At 38.0% G+C, this 19,234-nt stretch overlaps 2 protein-coding genes across 4 annotated transcripts in view; both read right to left on the reverse strand.

Moving 5' to 3' along the window:
* Window positions 1-4,827, reverse strand: part of RSPH10B (radial spoke head 10 homolog B) — a 22,572-nt gene extending 17,745 nt beyond the window's left edge. For both annotated transcript variants that reach the window (XM_057416762.1, XM_057416763.1), the window contains exons 1-6: window positions 4,505-4,827; window positions 3,242-3,317; window positions 2,904-2,972; window positions 2,533-2,706; window positions 1,379-1,464; window positions 623-743 (exon numbers count right to left, since the gene is read on the reverse strand). In XM_057416762.1, coding sequence (XP_057272745.1) covers window positions 623-743; window positions 1,379-1,464; window positions 2,533-2,706; window positions 2,904-2,972; window positions 3,242-3,317; window positions 4,505-4,758 — 780 coding nt within the window. In that variant the 5' untranslated portion in view covers window positions 4,759-4,827. The remainder of the gene's footprint in view (window positions 1-622; window positions 744-1,378; window positions 1,465-2,532; window positions 2,707-2,903; window positions 2,973-3,241; window positions 3,318-4,504) is intronic.
* Window positions 4,828-6,438: 1,611 nt separating this feature from the next.
* PMS2 (PMS1 homolog 2, mismatch repair system component) lies at window positions 6,439-18,942 on the reverse strand. 2 transcript variants are annotated; one of them, XM_057416908.1, is made up of 15 exons: window positions 18,913-18,942; window positions 18,377-18,516; window positions 17,867-17,953; window positions 17,024-17,126; window positions 16,107-16,290; window positions 15,446-15,613; window positions 14,455-14,552; window positions 13,574-13,673; window positions 13,226-13,310; window positions 12,577-12,729; window positions 10,618-11,527; window positions 9,614-9,781; window positions 9,022-9,122; window positions 7,348-7,517; window positions 6,439-6,966 (listed from the first exon to the last, which is right to left on the reverse strand). In XM_057416908.1, exons 1-15 carry the CDS (start codon window positions 18,930-18,932, stop codon window positions 6,823-6,825), a joined length of 2,631 nt encoding a protein of 876 aa, XP_057272891.1. In that variant the 5' UTR covers window positions 18,933-18,942; the 3' UTR covers window positions 6,439-6,822. The 2 variants fall into 2 exon arrangements, 1 of the variants encoding a protein (XP_057272891.1); XR_008973115.1 differs by lacking the exon at window positions 6,439-6,966 and having other exon boundaries at window positions 7,381-7,517; window positions 9,630-9,781.
* Window positions 18,943-19,234: the final 292 nt, after the last annotated feature.

Raw genomic sequence — 19,234 nt, forward strand, 5'->3', positions numbered from 1 at the left:
AACACGTACTTGAGCAAGCTCTACGAACAGGACTCCTAAAGGCACCCTTCCTGCCTGAATCCCTTTGGCTGCAATGCTGAACAGGCAGGTGAGGAACACCATGCCAGACAGACCCATGATGTTCCAAAGGCTAGACTCCTTAACAATTTTATGCAGAGTGAAAAGACAAGAGAAAGTAGCTCACGCTCTTCTTCCAACAGAATAGTAAATGGAAGGAACAGAAAATTCCAGAAATCATCTCCTTCCACCATGAAACCTTAACAGCACGGTCTAATATTTCACAGGTGACACAGACATAAATTTCTACATACACTCACTGCTGAAGTCATATCTCAAGCTAAGTATAGTCACACTTAACTGCTTTTATTAATGAAAAAGTTCGTATTTTCCATTAGAGTATTAAATTATTATTTTGTAAGACTAAGTCAACAGCCTCTAAGCAATCTGAATACTGCAGACTTCTTATGAGCATCAACTTACGATAAAAAACATGCTTACACTATCTCAACTGGCAATAAACATATAAAGCTCCTTTGATATTGCACAAAACTCCCTTATCTAGTTTTACTAGAGCAATGGACAGATGCTGAACTAAAGAGGCTGTTGAGGAAGAAATTACTACCTGTATGCCATGCACCCACTGTCCCATATACTCTTGATTAACTGTCAACCATCTCATTCTTCCTTTTCCATGACGTACATTTTTCTCCCACTGACCTTCATAGATATTTCCAGACTTATAGCTGAAAGAAAATAGTAAAAGTTAATGATTCATTCATACTAAATTCTAAGTGGAACTTATAAAAGCAAGGTTTATACAAAACTCACTGGTAATGAATTCAGAATTTATTAAAGCTAAATATAACCATTAATTTCAAAGTTGGCTCACTGTGACACACATACAAAGGTTTTATTGCACCCACTGTTTACCTACTATTTTTAACTTACAGACCACTGTAAAAATATTAACCAGTTCTTTTTTTCCAAAGAGTCTTCACCATAGATAATCAAAGTATTCTTTTATGTATAATTCCATAAATAATTCATCTATTCATAAAAGTAGCTCCATTTGTTCAAATCATTTATTTGTTTTTAAAATGTTGATTTGTGATTTACCAAACCTGATTTTGCATTTTGTCTTTAGACATCTGTTTGTGGGAATGAGCAGTAGAAATGTATCAACATAAAAATGTAAGTTATAGAGAAGGTCTATTTTATTATTATAAAGCAGCTTGTACAATTATTTATTCCACTACAGAAAGTGCATACTACTATGAAATGGTAGCATGTGTATCCATTTTAAACAACAGGAGAAACTGTATGATAATGTATGTAAAATAAAAAATATGCAGACAAGAACGAGTGCTATGACATTTACCATCTCATTCCCCATCCTTTTTTGACATCATTTACCCAGTCGCCTGAATACCAAGAAGTACGTTCCTGGTCATAATAAATGGTACCCTGAAACAGACAGTATAGTAAATTAAAAAACCTAAACATTCATCTATATTAATAAAACATTGCATACAAATTACATCAGATGCACGTAATCATGCTCTTACTTACAGTCACCCTGAGACACTGTACTGAAAGCAACTGAAGTGATAAAAAGAAATTAAAAAGCAACCTCTTTTGATGAATAGTTAAGACCTCAAAAAAGACCAGGTGTCCCCCCACCAAAAACACCCAACATATTACATCAAATTCTACAACGCTTTTCAAATCACTTGGAAACACTTTCAGAGAGCTAACTTTGGCAGCTTAATCATAGCAGCCACTCTGAGGGAAATCAGTTTTCTGACTCATTCAGAATTCAACTTCAAACAGTAAGTCTACAGCATTAATTTTTCTGTCTTTCTGACAACTTCCTCTCTGAACAAACTGGACAGACCTCTGCACTGGTGATCATCCACTGCAGTCCGTGTGATTTTAGTGTTTCATTAGTGACACCCTAAAAAACCCCACATTATTAGAATGGATCTTCCTCACGTGCTGAATATCAGTCTTCAAGATGTCACGCCCAGAAGTTTCTCAGTTTGGATGCATAAAACAGAGACAGATAAAAGTACCACTTGCCTTTAACAAGCTGGAAGTAGATGTCACTTACACTAGATCTGGCAGTAATTATCATACTTGGTCTGCTTAACACATTTGGAAGATGGGATTACTTTGTCATTACTGGGAAGTGAATTGACCTGTCATTGCTATGTGGCTACTAATGCAGTCGACACTTCTGACTTTTATCACCTTTGTGGAGCAGCATAAAGGATAAAACACATAATAAACCAATTACTCTTTTCAGATACCATTTATTCCTTCTAGCACAAAAAGATCCCACCCCAATTGTTTTAGTTGGCACTCACAACTCCAGAGAAGATCCTCAGGAAAAAGAAATCTCTACAAAGTGTAAGGCCATGCAGCAGCATGAAACATTTTTTGCAAAACCTCTGCACAACAACACTTGTTATTTCAGACAGTATATGGATGCCAAATGAGAAGACCATATTCGCATTTGGTGTTCTTTCTTACCTTTCCATGTCTTTTGCCTTTACACCAATAGCCAATGTAAGAAATAGGATGAATACCGCTCCTGAAAAATCCAAATCCATGCCGAACTCCATCCTTGATTGATCCTTCATAAACACTGCCATCATTCCATGTATAACGGCCACTAAACATCTGCACATTCTTAACAAATGTTCCCTAAAAAGTTAAATTGCAACATTTAAAAAAATAAGACCAACTGTCTGGGAAAAGTCAGGCTTGTGACTGAAACCACTGCCATAGTTCTGCAGTGGCCACCTGCACTGTACCAATTACTGCAACCTATCTACTGTCCTTGAATTTACACTTCTAACTGGTTGTAATTGTGTTCAGTTATAAATTGAGGTGCACTTTACCTCATACTTCACTCCATCAGCCCATGTGTAAGTCCCTTGTCCATGCATAAGGCCTTCAGAAAACATGCCCTTCAAAATAAAGAGAACAGCATCATTTGCAAATTTATTCTTACCACAACCAAAGCCTACAGTGACTGTAAGACTTCAAAAGAATTACATATTAATGTCATCCTCCAACTACTCATTTCAAATGAAGAGCTTTCATGCCAGAAACCAATAGAGCTTTCAATGCTTATACATTCTGCTTGCTCAACCTCCACCCACATTAAAAGCAGATTGCCTGTTCTAGAGAAAGAACTTGACCCACTACTATTTTTTTAATTAATTTATACACTCACCTTATATGTATTTCCTCCCTCAAAACATGCAAATCCTTTACCCTCATACAACCCATGAACTTTTTCACCTTCGTATCTACAAGGAAAACAAACTAAAGATGAAGGTTTCCTGTCACTACCAGTAGACATAAATCACAACATATATACAATAAATCACCTTTGATTTACCATGTTTTACACACAAACCGGTTGCTGCATCCTGTGTAGAAAAACAACTACAACAAAATTTCAGAGTTTTTGTACCTTCCTTGTAGTAGGTCACATAATGGTTGCGTTGCCTCAAACCCATATTTCGTTCAATTAATAAAACAAGACACGTTGGTAGCATTTAAGAAGGAAGCATATAAGAAGGACATGAAACTGTTCGAGCAAGTCCAGAGGAGGACCACAAGGATGATCAGGTGGCTGGAGCACCTCTTGCATGAAGATAAGCTGAGAACACTGGGGCTGTTCATCCTGGAGAAGAGAAGCTGCGTGCAGACCTCATAGCAGCCTTCCAGTATCTGAAGGGGGCCTACAAGGATGCTGGAGAGGGACTCTTCATGAGGAACTGTAGTAATAGGACAAGGAACAATGGGTTCAAACTTAAACAGAGGAAGTTCAAGTCAGATGTAAGGAAGAAGTTCTTTGCTGTGAGGGTGATGAGGCACCCAAAGAAGTGGTAAATGCTCTGTTCCTGGCAGTTTTCAAGGTCAGGTTGAACAAGCCCTTGGGCAACATAGTCTAAAGTGAGGTGTCCCAGTCCATGGCAAGGGGATTGTAACTATACGAGCTTTAAGGTCCCTTCCAGCTCTAACCATTCTATGATTTACTAGCTTACAACTAGGCAACCTGGCCACATGAAACATTATATATATTCCCCTCGAACTACCAAAGGATTTGGCTAACACTTCTATTCACCTGCTTCCTCAGTTTAGGATATTCTTACGAGATATGAGCAGCCCTAAACATTAAAAGGCAGTAACAACTGAACTTTAAATGAGATACCTACATTTTCCTCACCATCGGTATACTTAGACAAAACTTCACCATAGGAGAACAACCTAAAAGAATGAATCTTTTGGCAGGCAGACAGCACCAACAACACTCAAGGGTGCAAGAAGGCAGCAGAATTTCACATATATCACTCATAATGGCTATTAGGTCTGAATAACCTGATTCGCTGCCTCGAATTGAAAGTTAAATCTCTGTATGACACTGGGTACACCAGAGATACTTAAATGAGAATTCCTGACTGAATTGGTGTATTTGTAACAAGCATACCTTTTTACAATAAGTTGAATAAGAACAGGCTCCTCATGGTATTGAAGAACATCTTGGACTAGAGGTTCCTCTGCCTCCTGTGGTTCTTTATCCAGTATCACTGGACTTGCCCCTGTTTCTTCCTCTTCATTCACGACGGTCGCCAAGTCTGTCAGCTTTGTAGCACTACTCTCAGCTGTAACTTCTTGTGAAGGCATAGGAGAGCGTGAAGTTTTTTCTGTCTTCCTGACATCTTTCTTCTTATCCTTTGCCATAATTACTGAATTGTCTCAATGTGTACCCTTCTGAACATCTACTCTGTTATGTAAAGATGTTTTCCCTTATAATCTATTTGAGAAAAACAAACAAACAAAAAACCAAACAGCTAACTACATGGAAAATTGCACATGCAGGTATTTATGTAATAACTATTCCTCCAGGCAGCAATTTCAGCTTGTAGTAGACAGAACGCAGGGCTATGACCTAACTGTCAAGAAATTCACCAAAACCACCACGACCTTAAAGTTTTGTTAGTAGACTTACTCATGCTACATGGAAGTCTCCATCTTCATTACATCTTTACAGATTTTTACATGTCTAGATTTAATCATGTAGCAAAGTCGAAAACCATTTTTCAAATATATTTGAAAAATTTTGAGTTTGGTGAGTTTCTGGAAAGTTACAGCTGCACCAGCAGCATTGATTTAATTTGCTTTCAAAGTTATGAGTGCAGATTGACCCAAAATGTAGAACAGCCACTCTTAACTTACACGGTTATCTTGCTAGTTAAGATCTATGAAGGTTACTGTACTACTTGAACAGCTGTAATCACAATTCCCCCTCATGTCACAGTTTGACCATCACTGGTTTGTAACACAAGAATCAATCCCCGCGCTCCAGTGGCGAGACGCGGGCCGCCTCAGGGAACCGCCATGCTCTCACCACCACTTACTTCCAACCACCGCCTCGTTACACCCAGGCAGCTACAGCATCCCATCACCTGCCCGAAGCCCCAAGTGGAGGAGTAAGGGGCAGCGAGGGCAGCCCGGGGCCAGAAGCTGCTCCGTCCGCGGGTCGGCTCCAGCGGGTTCCGCAGGCCCTCACCTAAAGCCTACCCCCGCGGGCCCGCGCCACGCAGCCGCAGTATGACGAACACTCCCGTAGCCACGGCGACCGCGCCGCGGCCCGGCCGCTGCCTGCCAGGGCCCGGCCCCCGGTGGTCAGAGAAGCGCCCTCGTCGCTACCCCGCGACGGGCGCTGCGCCGGCAGCTAGGCCGGCCCCTCCTTGCGGAGATTAACGCTGCATTACGCCGGAGAAGAGGGAAACGGCCGTGTCTGCGTTCGATTTCATGCGAGAAACCACGGCTGGGAATACCGGTTACAGGCGCTGCACATGCTCCACACAGACTACAGAGGGTTTATTCACACTCACAAGCGTAAGAGGTCCAGAGGAGGTGCGCACGGCTTCACCCCAGCCCCCCACATCAGCCACACTAGGTCCAGGGCAGCAGCACTGCTGCCACCCGTCACCCTGAGCAGTAAACTGAAGTGCTGATGTGAAGGCATTGCTCAGGTCACACCTTGGTACTGCAGAAACGGAAGAGCTGAGCGATATGTTTTAATGTATCACTGACTCAAAAAGACAAATTTTCTAACTAATTCGATTCTACGAAGATAGAATTTAGACTGATCTGATCAGCAGTGCTTGGTGAGACAGTTTTTTTCCCTTCATTCTCAGAAAAGAAATCCCTGTACTTGAACAAGAAGTGTTTGGAATATGGATGGGAATGATACTAATTGAAAGTAGATATGACAGATGATTTATTCTATTGAAGCCTTGAACACAGATCAAACTAATCATTAAATACAACAGTAATACTTGAAGTAATTATCTAATGAAACACAGCTTCAGTGTAAGTAAAAAAAAAATCCACAAAAGTACTTACATTTTCTTTAAATATCATATACAGGATGTAAAAACATAGAAAGTTAATGTTTGCTTTAGGGCATTACTGCAGACCTAAATTCACTTTCCACTTTATTTTAACAATGAGTGTATTTGCTATAAATGAGGTTCACCTACTCTTGATCTTTATATATAAAGTCGTATTTATTTTCTAAAAGTCTTGATTGCAAAATACAGTAAATCGCAATAAAAGAAATGTTATTTACATGTGAATTCCAGTACATTGAGACTGTTGACTTGGCAACAATGAAATGCTGCTGCATGCCTTTAAGTGTTACTGCCTTCAAATGTGAAGACTGACTAAAATTTTTTACTCAAAATAAGAGTTATGGTAAAAGCTCAAAATGTCACCAAGAATTAAAATCAAACTGACTTATTCTGTTGAAATCAAGTCTAAACTGACTATGTGTCTCATAGTAGGCCTTCCATGGGGGCAGTTCCAGGGATGCTCAATCTCACCCATATGGGTGATCAGTTTTCTCATTTCCTGCACATTCAGTGCAGTTCCAATCATCACCTGCAAGTAAAGACAAAAAAAACCAAACCTATTATTTTCTCCTCCATACAGAAAACTGACACAGGTAAGAGCAGTTCTTCAGCTACTATAGTAAATAAGTACTGTGCAAGGTATTAAAAGAACTACAAGATGATCAAGTACAAATACAGCTAAGTTTGTTTCTAAGTTCACTAGTTTGAAACATATTAAAAACTACCAGAAGTTTTTCCCAAGTTACACTAGACAAAAACATATGGAACAAAATGGAGGCCGTTAGCTGTTGACACTCAACGGCAAATAAATTTCCCCTTGCATTACACATACATATACAGATACAGACAGCTATAATACAACAGAAAAGACAGTATTTACTTGAAAACAGCCATCAGGTGCAGTACTTACAGACTTTCTGCAAGCTCGAGAAGCAAACATCTGCCTGATCCTAGAGGGCCTACACATGACTCCAGGGCAGTCACTTAACATGAAGATCAACTCATCTATGTCTTGTGGACCAAAAGTCCAGTTTTTGCTTGTTGGCAACGATATTAATTTAACTCTTCGAGTTACGGGAGCTGAAAGATTTGCAGTAATTAATAAAGAAACAAACAGAGCACTACAGGAAATTACTACTTCTTGAGTGAAAAACTACTTAGATACATAGATATGATGTGATCTGTATATATGATGAGGTTTAATCTTTTGATGGCTGTTGCTAACTAACCAAAATGGTAACTATGGCAGATATCCTTTTAACATTAAGAAATAAATTGCTTGCAGACTTAAAAGCAGATAGATCCAATCTCTAACAAACCCTCTGATTTCAAAGAACAAAACATTTATGGAACTAGTTTGAGGTTATGTGACTACAAAATAATTAAGGGGTTTTGTTGATAACAGATTAATAATGAACAGCATTTTAGACAAAAAAATTGAGATTCTGGAATGAAGAATATGGAAGAAATCTGTAGTGACTTCCCAAATACCAAAGTGGCAATGAAGAAGTTAAGATTTTGTGAAGGACTGTATGTACAAAAACTTGAAAAATCTTGAGTGCAGAACTGCATGGAGCAAAGAAAAACAGTGTTTCATTACAAGTTCACAGACCTTGAGGAGAAGTAGGAGACTTATAAATGAATCATCTGGATCAGAAGAGTAACAACTAACTTCAGGAAGATGAGGAATGTAGAAGTAATTTTGAAGAGCTCAGCAAAACAGAAGGTAAATCTGTTCCTAAGGGGACTTTGTTCACTTTAACACTAAAAAAAATATCACACCCCCTGAGATAAGAGACACTTGTCCACAGAGACCCTTACTCAAAGAACATGCATAGTGAAATTAATACATACTGCATAAAACATAGAAATATACTATAGAAACAGAGACGGGAGACTGTAAGAGACAATGATTGTAGATACGAGACTGTTACCTATAGGGAAAACACTTATTTTCACTGTTTTAAATGTGTAAAAGTGGATAGCTGGCAGACTGTGTTACCACCCAACACCCATCTCTGCGCAGACACTGAATAAACAAGTATCTCCGTCTCTGCACTCTGGGTGAAGGGGACAACAGAAACACAGCACTTTGGTGATCCTTGCTGGATAAAGAAAAGGAGCTTGCAAGTTACACAAATTGCTCAGAAGTACATAGTAAGTCAATGCCAAATCCATAAGGAAAACCCAAGAGCATCACTTACCAATGGTATTTATTAATCTAAAATTAAATTAGTAAGTTTATTATATTAAATTTATTCATATAGATTTATTAATATATAAATAAATGGAACCCTGCTGGAACCAGCAAGTGTACTAGTAAAACAAAAGGATTTTAACATAACACATCCTGTTAACTCCAAAGGGCCTTCAGAAACTTCTGTAAAAAGCTGGAGAGATAAATACTCTACAATGCTCTGTTAAGCAGGTCAAAGAGACCACAGAATCATAAATCTTAAAAACCAAACCATAGAGTGTAATACATATTATTTCAAAGTTTCTGACAATGACCTAAAGGGACTTTTGCATAATGACATGAAACTGTTCATCTTTTTTACCTTCAGCAATTCTGGCCCAAACTCACCATTTTCATTTATAATAAAATCAAACCCATTTTTTCTGAATATTTCCAGGTTTTCAATCAGTATGTTTTCATTTACAGCCGTTAGATTGAGATTTTGAGGCCTGAAAGAGAGAAATACATGGTAGTGCATCACTACATAGTGCCGATTACTTAAGACAGGTTTCAGAAGCAATCTAGAGCTATCGGTACAGAGCTCTCTACCAAAACATTTCACTTTGCTTTGTTAAAAAGATCTCACTACTGAACAGATCACTTTTAAGTAGTACTCAGCAGAGTTAGGCTGGTTGGGCAGCACTCCCTGTTGCAACAGCAGCTCCAACATCCACACTGTATCAGCATCCTTACCAAACTGTGGGTTTCTATGTAAGCCCATCATGAAATCTGTCTGACCACTGATTTGCTGCACAGCTACAACTGGGTAAGTGGAATTTATTTCTCATGTGAAGATTGACTCTTTGAAATAGAGACTATAAAAAATAACTTTCACCTTCAGTGTTTTGCATGTGCTACATAAATATAACCATAAATGTCCTTCTGAAACCTTGAATTAAACTTTAAAAATTATTATTGTTAAAACACTGAAAATACTCACACTATCAGCTTCTGACCTTGAAGAACAGTGTGTTGTTGTAACATCTCAAAGTTGTACTTCTCATCAGTAGCATGTTGGTCAATTATGAAAAGATCGGAATTCAACTTTGCTATAATAAACCCTAAATTGAACTGGCCAATGATTTCCATTTTTGCAAACATTTCTTTACTGTATATAGAAAATACAAACAGGTAAGTTACATGTCATCAGCTATCATGTTAGACTGTAAAACTTAAAAACAGCTTTTTCTCTCTGCAGAACACACTTTATATAAAAGAAAGAAAAATCTCATTTAAGCAGGCTATGAATGTGAAGAAGTACAGTTATCTGGAATATGCCACTGACTGATGAGGCCATTTCTGGCAGAACACAATCTTATTAAGACACGACTTGCTCAGGATTCTCTCACTTTAAGTACAGCTACTGATAATAAAATTAGAAATGGGCAGTATGGCAATAGTCCAAGTAAATAACACCGAAGGCAGAATCACAGTTTTGAAGTAAGCTGACATTGGTCTTCTTTTTTTGCAATTACCAGGCTTTCCTAACATTTTTTTTTTTTTTAATTCAAAATTAACAAATCATAGACTTTTATTGTCCAGTGACCACCTGAATGTAACTTATATTCACAGCCATGTCTCCCCCAATTTCAAATTCACAAGGGGGAGATATATGAGTTATCCAGTCTTTTCAGAGTTACTTGTCAAGAAATTTGACATTTCTCTGACTACACAGCAAATTACAAGTCTGAACTAAGCCAAATTTAGGATGTTTGTGGCCTTTTATAGTGTCTTTTTCCACATTCTGCTTGCATTTAGTTTGAATAGCTGCTCTGTCAGGTAAAATAACTTGTCAAATGGACATTTTAATGGCATAAGTTAAATAAAGGACATATCCAAAACAGGTAGATGTAAGCCTCCTCCCAGTCCCGCAAGAGGTCTTATATTTTCCCTAAACTATTTCTATTAATTGATGAATACAGTATATTAAGAAGGTGAAAATACCTGATCTCCTTTCTCAATTCATCTTCTGCTACTTTATTTTCTCCAGGACTAATTTTTGCTTTAAATCTTCTGTAATTTTGTGTTTCTGTACTTTTCTGTTGTTGCTCTATTACCTTTTTTACCTTTTCCACTAAAACCTTCATGGAGAATTCAAGTGGCACAGTTTTCTTTTTAACTTCCACCAGAACATCAACAGTTGGCTTACAGTTCACAGTATTCTCCAGTTCAGGACATTTACCTGCCTTAAAGTTGTCTACTTCACTGCTAAAGCTTCTGCTTTTAAAACGTTTTATTCTTGGAGAAGAACTATCAGCTTCTTCAGATAACTTATTTTGATCAGTCCAGTCAATCCTTTGATTTAACTTATGTTCAGCACCCAAGACCTGAACATCACATTCCAATGATTTCTCACTACATCCAATAGTTCTAAAACATTCATTTTGAAGTTGTTCTTCTGAGCTACAGAATTCTTCGTTACAAAGATTAATCATACTTTCGTTACTGACACAGCTCCCAGTTTCTGGTGTGCTACATCCAGCATCTGACTCAGAAGTGCTACAGAATCCAGAATCTGCATTATCTTCCAATTTCCTCAAATATCTGCTTGGAGTTGACATCTTTAAGTCCATCTTATGGCAACTCTTGGACTCCCTAGTCAAGACAGCCTTCTGAGTCTTCATGGTACTCCAATTGGTATCAAGTGACATTTGTCTAGGGGAGCTGTGCTGCTGTTTTACCTTTTTAGGGCTTCGAAAATCATTCTCTGTCATTTGACTGAGAGAGAATGACTCCCTTAATCTGGAAAGAGTCATTCTTTTTCCTTCACCACTTAGATTTTCAGTTTCAGAGTCAGGCAACATTTCTACCTGAGACTTTTCTGTCTCTTCAGGAAGTGTTTTCTTCATGTTGCCTAATAAAATCAGAATAAAGAACATTTCAAGATTCTAAATTAGCTGGAAACATTGATTAAATTATGTGCTTTAGTAAAGGGAGTGAAAAGAGAGATAGAAAAAACAGCAAACTCCTTAAAGGAGCCCTTATGGTTCAGACAATAACTGAATATGGGGCTGAAATGCAACACACACAAAAAAAAAGGCAGTCACATCTTTAAGAAAACAGTACTTATGCGGATGAATTTGTGACCTCTTTAAAATGGAATAGCAATCAGTGCAATCAGCATGTTTGTTTCTATTATCAAAAGAGTTTAATGATTGACCAACAATGAAAAGAGAACTGCTCTTATACTTGCATTGGCAAGGTGTTAAAGTGCTGGCACAACAGATACTTGCAGTATATGTGATTTTGTGTAGATAATTAGAGAATCTTCAACCTCAGAAATTATCAGTCCAACATGTATTTTACTAAAGATTAAGTTAAAATAACAGAATCAGGCTACAGCTGATCCTGTATGTCAGTAAAAAAATAAATTAGAAGGGGTTCTGTTGAAATAAATTAGGGGATGAAGTGGTGTTAACCCTGAAAAGCAACTTTGAAAGACTATACAGTCACAAGAGAATCAGCAATTCCTGCAGTTATCATGAGAGAACTGAAGTTCAAAATCCAACAAACTTATTCAAATTTCAGATTTTACTTATAAGGCCATAACCATTCTTTCTTGAAGACATTTAAATAAAGGAATCAGATCTCTTCCATCATCTTGGGAGAAGTCTTTTTCAGTTTGTGTTAGCTTTTTCCCCCATAAAGCTGAAAGTAAATCATGTCATGCTGGCATGTGTAATTTCCATAGCAATCACTTAATAACTTTGGGTCCTCACTTATTATATGATGCCAGTAACAATCTTTCAGTGTAATAATACATGAAAAATCTGCCCTGAAAAATACATGAATTAACAGCCAGACATTTTTTCCCGTTCTTCTTTGGGTTTTTAAAAACACACTTTTCCATTTTCAAATATCTACCCTATATCACACACAAAATTTTCACATTTTGTCCCCTACCTGCAACATCCAGAAGTTTCTGATTGACATTCAGTTTGTTAACATCACTCCCAAACATCTTCATCAGAGAGGTTTTTAAAATTGCTAATAAAAGCTTCTCCTCCTGAAGTAAAATTTGCCTTTTGTCTGGAGTTACATTGATGTCAATGCACTCTTAAATAAAAAGGAAAACCATCACATTTTAAATGAAAAGTACAAAAAGAAATCCACCCTTGGATCAAAGTCAGTTTTCTGCTGTTTCATCCCCCTCATTTTTATTTCACAGGATTAAAACCAAAGCCACAGTTAACATTCACAGTAAGTCTGCAAATTAATCTTTTAACTTTCCTCAACATTCCAGCAAACAAAACAGAAGCTAATTCTGCGCAGTAACACAATACAAGTTTTCCTCTAGTTAAGCTAACCACAAGATTGCCTTTTTCTTATTACTTCAGATAAGTTACTTTTGAGTACAGAAAAAGCAGAGGCAGAGAATAGTGGAACCACACCTAGACCCCACTTCTCACTCATGAATGGAAGATCACAGAATCACCCCAGTGCAGGAAGTCGTGCAGATAAAAAAGTTACAATATTCTCTAAATAAATACAATTTATTCTTCAATTAAATTACAGACTTTACTGAAGCTACTGAAAATTATGCATAACTTACCAGAATTTACAGAAATGTTAAGGGCTACAAATGGATACTGGTGTTTATTGTATACATGATAAACTTCATTCACAAGTCTGACAACCTACAGAGGTGAAAAAACAGTAAGTGCCAAAACTATTATCTTCTATTTCCCATCAGTCTGTGTTATTTAACCTCCTTCAAAACAACTAATGAACTAAATCATGAGTGAGTTTTTGTTCATACAAATAGACACAATGAACACAAAACCTTAAGACGCAGAAACTTGCAGCATCAAGCCACAAATACACATATCAGCTACTCATCTAGTGGCTGAGAGTATCAAACAAGCTAGCACTGGTGATCTTAGAAAAATAAAACCCTCACCTTTGCTGGATCACATGGACGTTGGTTGATAAAGAAAAACTGCCTGTCTGTTGCACTCCTTCCAACACCATGATCACAGCGAGAGATGAAGCCTGTAATACTGTTGAATAACAACAACAGTAAGGTAAAATGGAACAGCAAAAGAAATTTTTCAGACTTTGAGCATACTTAATGGATGAGTATTTTATAAAGGGCTAAAAGAAGCACTATTATACAGCATCAATACATATGTATACTTATTTCTTCTCCTAATTCCTTATCTGACAAAGGCTAGATGTTCAGCTCCAAAAAGGCATCAGACAATTGAAAGAGTAGCTCACTGATTTCAAGAGAAGTGGCTTTTGTTTTTCTGCTCTGAAACCAGAAGATGACGGGTCAGTTGTGAACTTTCATTGGTCAGATACTGATGCATCTATTTGCCAATAAATCTCACATCTAATCAGAGATTAGATAAGTACACTTAAAGACAGTAAACTGTAATTTTATGAACTGATTCACATTCCTCTGGTATATTTCTAAGTAACAAAACCAAAGAAATACAGGTATAAACAACAGATACAAATTCATCCATCCAGTTACTCAGGGTACTGATAAAGGTGACATTCAGCTGAAGATTACAGTAATATGTAACTGACTAGGACACAAGGAATAGCAGATTTGCTCTTCCCATTCATCTGATTAGCAACATCTTAGGCCTGAATTAACTTTTTTAATCATGTGATGGTCTTTCCCCAAATTACATACTAATATCTACTCTGATGTTCTTAGTCATTTTTAATACTATTAACTACCACTTTTTTTTTCTTTTTTTCTTTTTTTTAATGAGTTTTGGGTTATGGTAAAATGCCATTGGCAACAGTGGTTTGTACTTTTCTAATTACCTATAAAGATTCTGTGGCATGTCAGTAGCATTAACTCCATATTCTTCACGGACACCTTCACTAGGAGGTAGCTGAACAAAAGGAATGAGGCTCTGCAACTAAAACAAGGAAAAAAAAGGAAATGAAACATTTTTTCCTTCTATTTTATTATCTATTATCCTTAAAATCCATTTGATAAAATGGTGGGGTTTTTTCACTACTTTCGCCTCAGTTGATTCACAGACCCTTACTTGAAAATGTACATAGGCAGAACAACAAAATGATTTGGACTCTCCAGCTACATTTATATACATGACCTTATCAAGCTTTATGCAAAACCAAAAGGCAAAGAATAACAGAAGTTTCTTCTGAGATAACAATAAAGCTATTAGAAAAGTTATGTTATTTGAATCACAGCCTGCCTAAGTACAGGTATGTTTACTATAAATGTTTTCCCAATCATGCCTTTATTATTTTTCTGTCATTAGAAAACCTTCCATTGACTATACATTTAAGTATTAGATATTATATAAGCAGGCTATAAGCAAAGCATTCTGTTTAGGCAAAACTGAGTTTTCAGCTATGTTTGTTGCCATGTGGAAAGATAAAGTTACATCTTTCATCCAGTATTTCAGCTACAGCATGACCAAGGCTTTGAAATCTCTACATGAGCATTGTGAAGGGAGAAAGTGCTTATCAACAACCAGCAGCTGTCTATCAGTCAATATTCCCTATGGTAGTAATAATATACTTGTAATAATACCGTTGTAACCCTGTTTCCTAAATAATTTCTCTTTCGTCAAAACATCTGTAAGCAGATTTAGAAACTTCAAGGCAATCTGTGGAGGCTGAACTGTTTGTCCTTCTTCAACCTGTAGGGTGTGCTAGAAGTCAACACATGCTCCATTCTCTTAAGGTCTTAACATGTTTCCTACACCTCCTCTGTTTATTAGACATTAGAAATGTCTCTGTACAGCTATATGATCTCTCCTCTCAATAATAAAAGCAATACCTGGTTTTGCCCAAATACTGCTCCAATGTTTTCCTTTAAACTAGGACTCCCAGTAGTGGACACCACAGAACTTTTTTTCCCTTGGCCAACTTGATTAGTGCAGTTAATCCTCACTCCTTTTGAAACAATACAGTATGCCTGCAACAGCTGGACCATTTTTGCATATTCCTATTAAAGAAAAAACGAAAGTTCAAATTTATATGAAATGTCTCTTTTTAAAACAAAACATTCAATATTTGCAGGTAACACAAAAAGAGGGTGGGGGAGGGAGTTTAATAATTCTTTTATACCTTTACAAATTAAACATAAAAAATTAGATGTGAAAAATTGTGCTTCAAAACCAAATAATGTTTACAAGATTGGTATTTAGCCATAACACAGCAGTCCCTGATTTTAAAACACACAAAAGTGATCATGATATAAATTCTTTTTAAAATCAACATTTGAGAATGTACCTTTAAAACCAATCACTGCAAAATAGAAGATGAAAGAATACAGGATCACTGCTTTTTTATTTGATTAAGATACAAGACAGGCACAAATAGTCTGACAAAAATCAATGTATTCTCAAAGAACTGAGTACAGTTCTCAATGCAGTATCAGCAGCGCTTAAGTTCTGGGGTGACAATCCTTTGAAATAATAATTTCTGATCTAACATACCTTTTTAATGTTTCTTTGAAATTCCTTATGCCGCACAGGCAGAGTATAAAACAACTGCTGTATGTTCACAGTTGTTCCTTGTGGTCGCGGAAAATGCGTTTTCTGAGTAATTTTACCATTGTGATCAAAGACCAACCGAGTCCCAACCTTTGCAGACTTATGACAGGTAAAAATGGTAATATCACTAATGGAAAGGAAAAGGCAACAGGATTATATGCTGAGTACTGTATTTTCTTACCCATTCCTCATCCCCTCATCACCTTATCAGGCAGAAAAACTATGCTAATACTATTCATTTAATTAAAACTAACTCTACCACATACAACTAAAGCATACCTAGAGAATAGTGTAACATTTTCCTAGCTACAATGCAAGCATTTTTACTTGCATCCCTTTCATTCTCCTATAAAATACAATGTTAAAAGTCTGGTTTTGTTGGACACATTTCTCATACTAACACATAACAGCAGAATATTCTTGATCACAGAACTGTGCACAAAAGCTGTGCTATTTCAAATGTGCACTTTGGGAGTTTAAGTACAGTTTTAATGAGTAACAGCCTGGCAAACAGCTCTTATATATTACAGTGCTCTGCATCAGAGGATCAAACACTTATGCAAGTGCACAGTTCCACCCTGTACAGATCTGCATACTTAGTAATGTTGAATGTTATACATACAAGGACCAATAAGGTATCTAGAATCACAGATTCATTTCAGATGCTTAGAATCATACAATAATTTTAGTTGGGAAGGACTCAGGATGTCATGCAACCTATTGCTCAGAATCAACCAAACGTTAAGAAACAGGAAGTTTTCAAAGCCTCATTTTATCAATAACAGTAAACTGAAAAGTTGGCTTCAGTTATTTTTGTGCATATAGTAACTTTCTACTAATAAGAAGTTCAATAGCCATACCTTAAGGCACACAGTGAACTCAGAGCTTCACCTCGAAACCCAAATGTTTCAACATGTATTAGATCAGAAAAATCTTGTATTTTTGATGTATGATGTTTCAGAGCTGGAAAAATGTTTAAAATATTTATTTTACTTGTAAGTGACAGTGGTCTACGCAAGTAGATTCTGCATGCATATCAAGAAGCAGAAAGCCTTCTGTGTATTTCCTTTCCCCTTGTCCTATAAGCCAGATATCTTTATAATCCTCAGATACACCCTTTATTCCATACGTACACCTAAAATTCATATAGCATTATTAGTACATGCATTACAAGATGCCTTGGGGCAGTACACAGTTCTGCCTTTGCTGCTGATGTACCCGTCACAAATTTCTGCTCCCATTTCATACAATTTAAAACTAGCAAATGGAAAACGTGACAGTCACGTATGCAGTGTTGGTTCACTTGCAGCAACTGTTCAGGTTTATAAGTCACCTTTCAAAAGCAGCCACTTCCACAAAGCTCAACACCTTCAATAGTGACTCAATGACTCAACATGACTGAATCTATAGGGCTTTCTCTGATATAATTTTTTCTATTATTATTTGTTCCACTTAAATCAGCAATCAAAACAAAGGTTACTTTTGAGCTACAAGAACTATAACCACAATAGCACTACAGCAGTCCAGTCCAATTTTGCTCAAGTCTTGCACATCATGCACACATTATATAAAGATGAGTATCTGTTAAAAATTATTAAACTCAGGAATTTAAGTGTTTTTGTTTGTTATTTTTAAGTAGCTTTCTCACCAAAACCAATCCTTCAGAATGTCCAAATACAAATTATGAAAAACGTTCAACTTACTCAAGCCTTCAAAGTTTTCCTCTTCCACTCCACATCCATTATCTGAAACCTCTATCAGTTCAGCTCCATAATCTTTCAGTTTTATATCTACAAAAATGAGTGAAGTCCTTTATTTCTGTAGGTTCATGTACAATATTCAGGATTAATTTTGTACTTCAAGTAACTTTACCAGATAATGGCTTTCTATGTCAAGTTTGAAGAACAACAAAAATATCTTTGATGAACAGGGGCTGGAGCACCTCCCATATGAAGATGGGATGAGAAAGCTGGGGCTGTTCAGCCTGGAGAAGAGAAGGCTGCATGGAGACCTCATAGCAGCCTTCCAGTATCTGAAGAGGGCCTATGAGGATGCTGGGGAGGGCCTCTTCATTAGGGACTGTAGTGGCAGGACAAGGGGTAATGGGTTCAGACTTAAACAGGGGAAGATCTGCTACTATGCACTCTGCTTTGAGGAAAAAGAAGTACCTTATAAATCTATGAAATTCAATGAAATTACGATGAAAATGTTACCAATGTTGGTAGCTCCAGCATCCAGGCTGTTTTCCACCAACTCCTTCACGGCAGTGCCAAGATTCAGCACAACCTGTCCCGAACAGATCCGATGAACGGACTTGCTGTCGATGGGCTTGATGGCTTTGGCAGGTTCAAAGCTTAGAAAGAGAAGAGAGACAGAAAGCAAACAGGTAGCGTAAAGAAGGTGCGAAATGCTCGCCTTACGGCGACACTCAGCTCTTCTCAAGCGAGGGCAATCAGCACCCAGGGGCGGGGCGGGGAGGGGGGTAGAACACCGGTGCTCCGGCTGGTCGCGCTCAAATGCGGAACGTCCGAGGAGTCCCACAGGCCTCCCCTAGCAAGAAGGGACAAGAGACGGGAACCGAGAAGCCAGAGGCGGGCGAGGAGGCCGCAAAGGCGCCGGCGGCCAGGCCCCGGGCAGCGGAGGGCGAGCGAGGAGCCGCCCCACCACCGCGGGTAAGACTATAGCCGGACACAACCCGACGCAAGTAAGGCTATAGCCCACTGCTGCCCGCCCCACGGCGGACACTCACCATGGCGCTGCCGCCTCCATTAAGACCCTGGCGGGACTCGCGGTTTCCCTCACTCAGGACCCCATCCCCACATGCCCCGCCTCCGCTCGGTCATTGGCTACTGAGTAAAAGAGCCCGCCAATCATAATCAAGTTTTCAACTGTATTGACGCCAGTTAGTCGGTAGAGCTATCCAATCGAAGCTGAGCTTTTGCCCTATGGAGATTCTCTTGGCGAATCAATGGCTCATGCTGGCCAATAGGAAGACGACAAGGAGGCGGAGCGGCAGCTCCCAGCGTGCATTGGGTGGCGGGTGAGTCAGTAAGGCGCCGACCGTCAGCTTG

Source organism: Pezoporus wallicus, unplaced genomic scaffold (genome assembly GCF_028554395.1).
Source record: "Pezoporus wallicus isolate ANWC-B61680 ecotype Strahan unplaced genomic scaffold, APGP_CSIRO_Pwel_v1 scaffold_7392, whole genome shotgun sequence".
NCBI lineage: Eukaryota > Metazoa > Chordata > Aves > Psittaciformes > Psittacidae > Pezoporus > Pezoporus wallicus.

What these genes read in the sequence shown, in the direction of transcription:
- PMS2 (XM_057416908.1), bottom strand. Translation starts at nt 18,932, where the DNA reads ATGGAGGCGGCAGCGCCATG. An exon ending in CAGTATTTGGGCAAAACCAG is followed by an intron (nt 14,553 to 15,445) that starts GTATTGCTTTTA and finishes TCCTTGTTTTAG; the next exon opens with TTGCAGAGCCTCATTCCTTT. An exon ending in GAATTGAGAAAGGAGATCAG is followed by an intron (nt 9,782 to 10,617) that starts GTATTTTCACCT and finishes TTCTATATACAG; the next exon opens with TAAAGAAATGTTTGCAAAAA.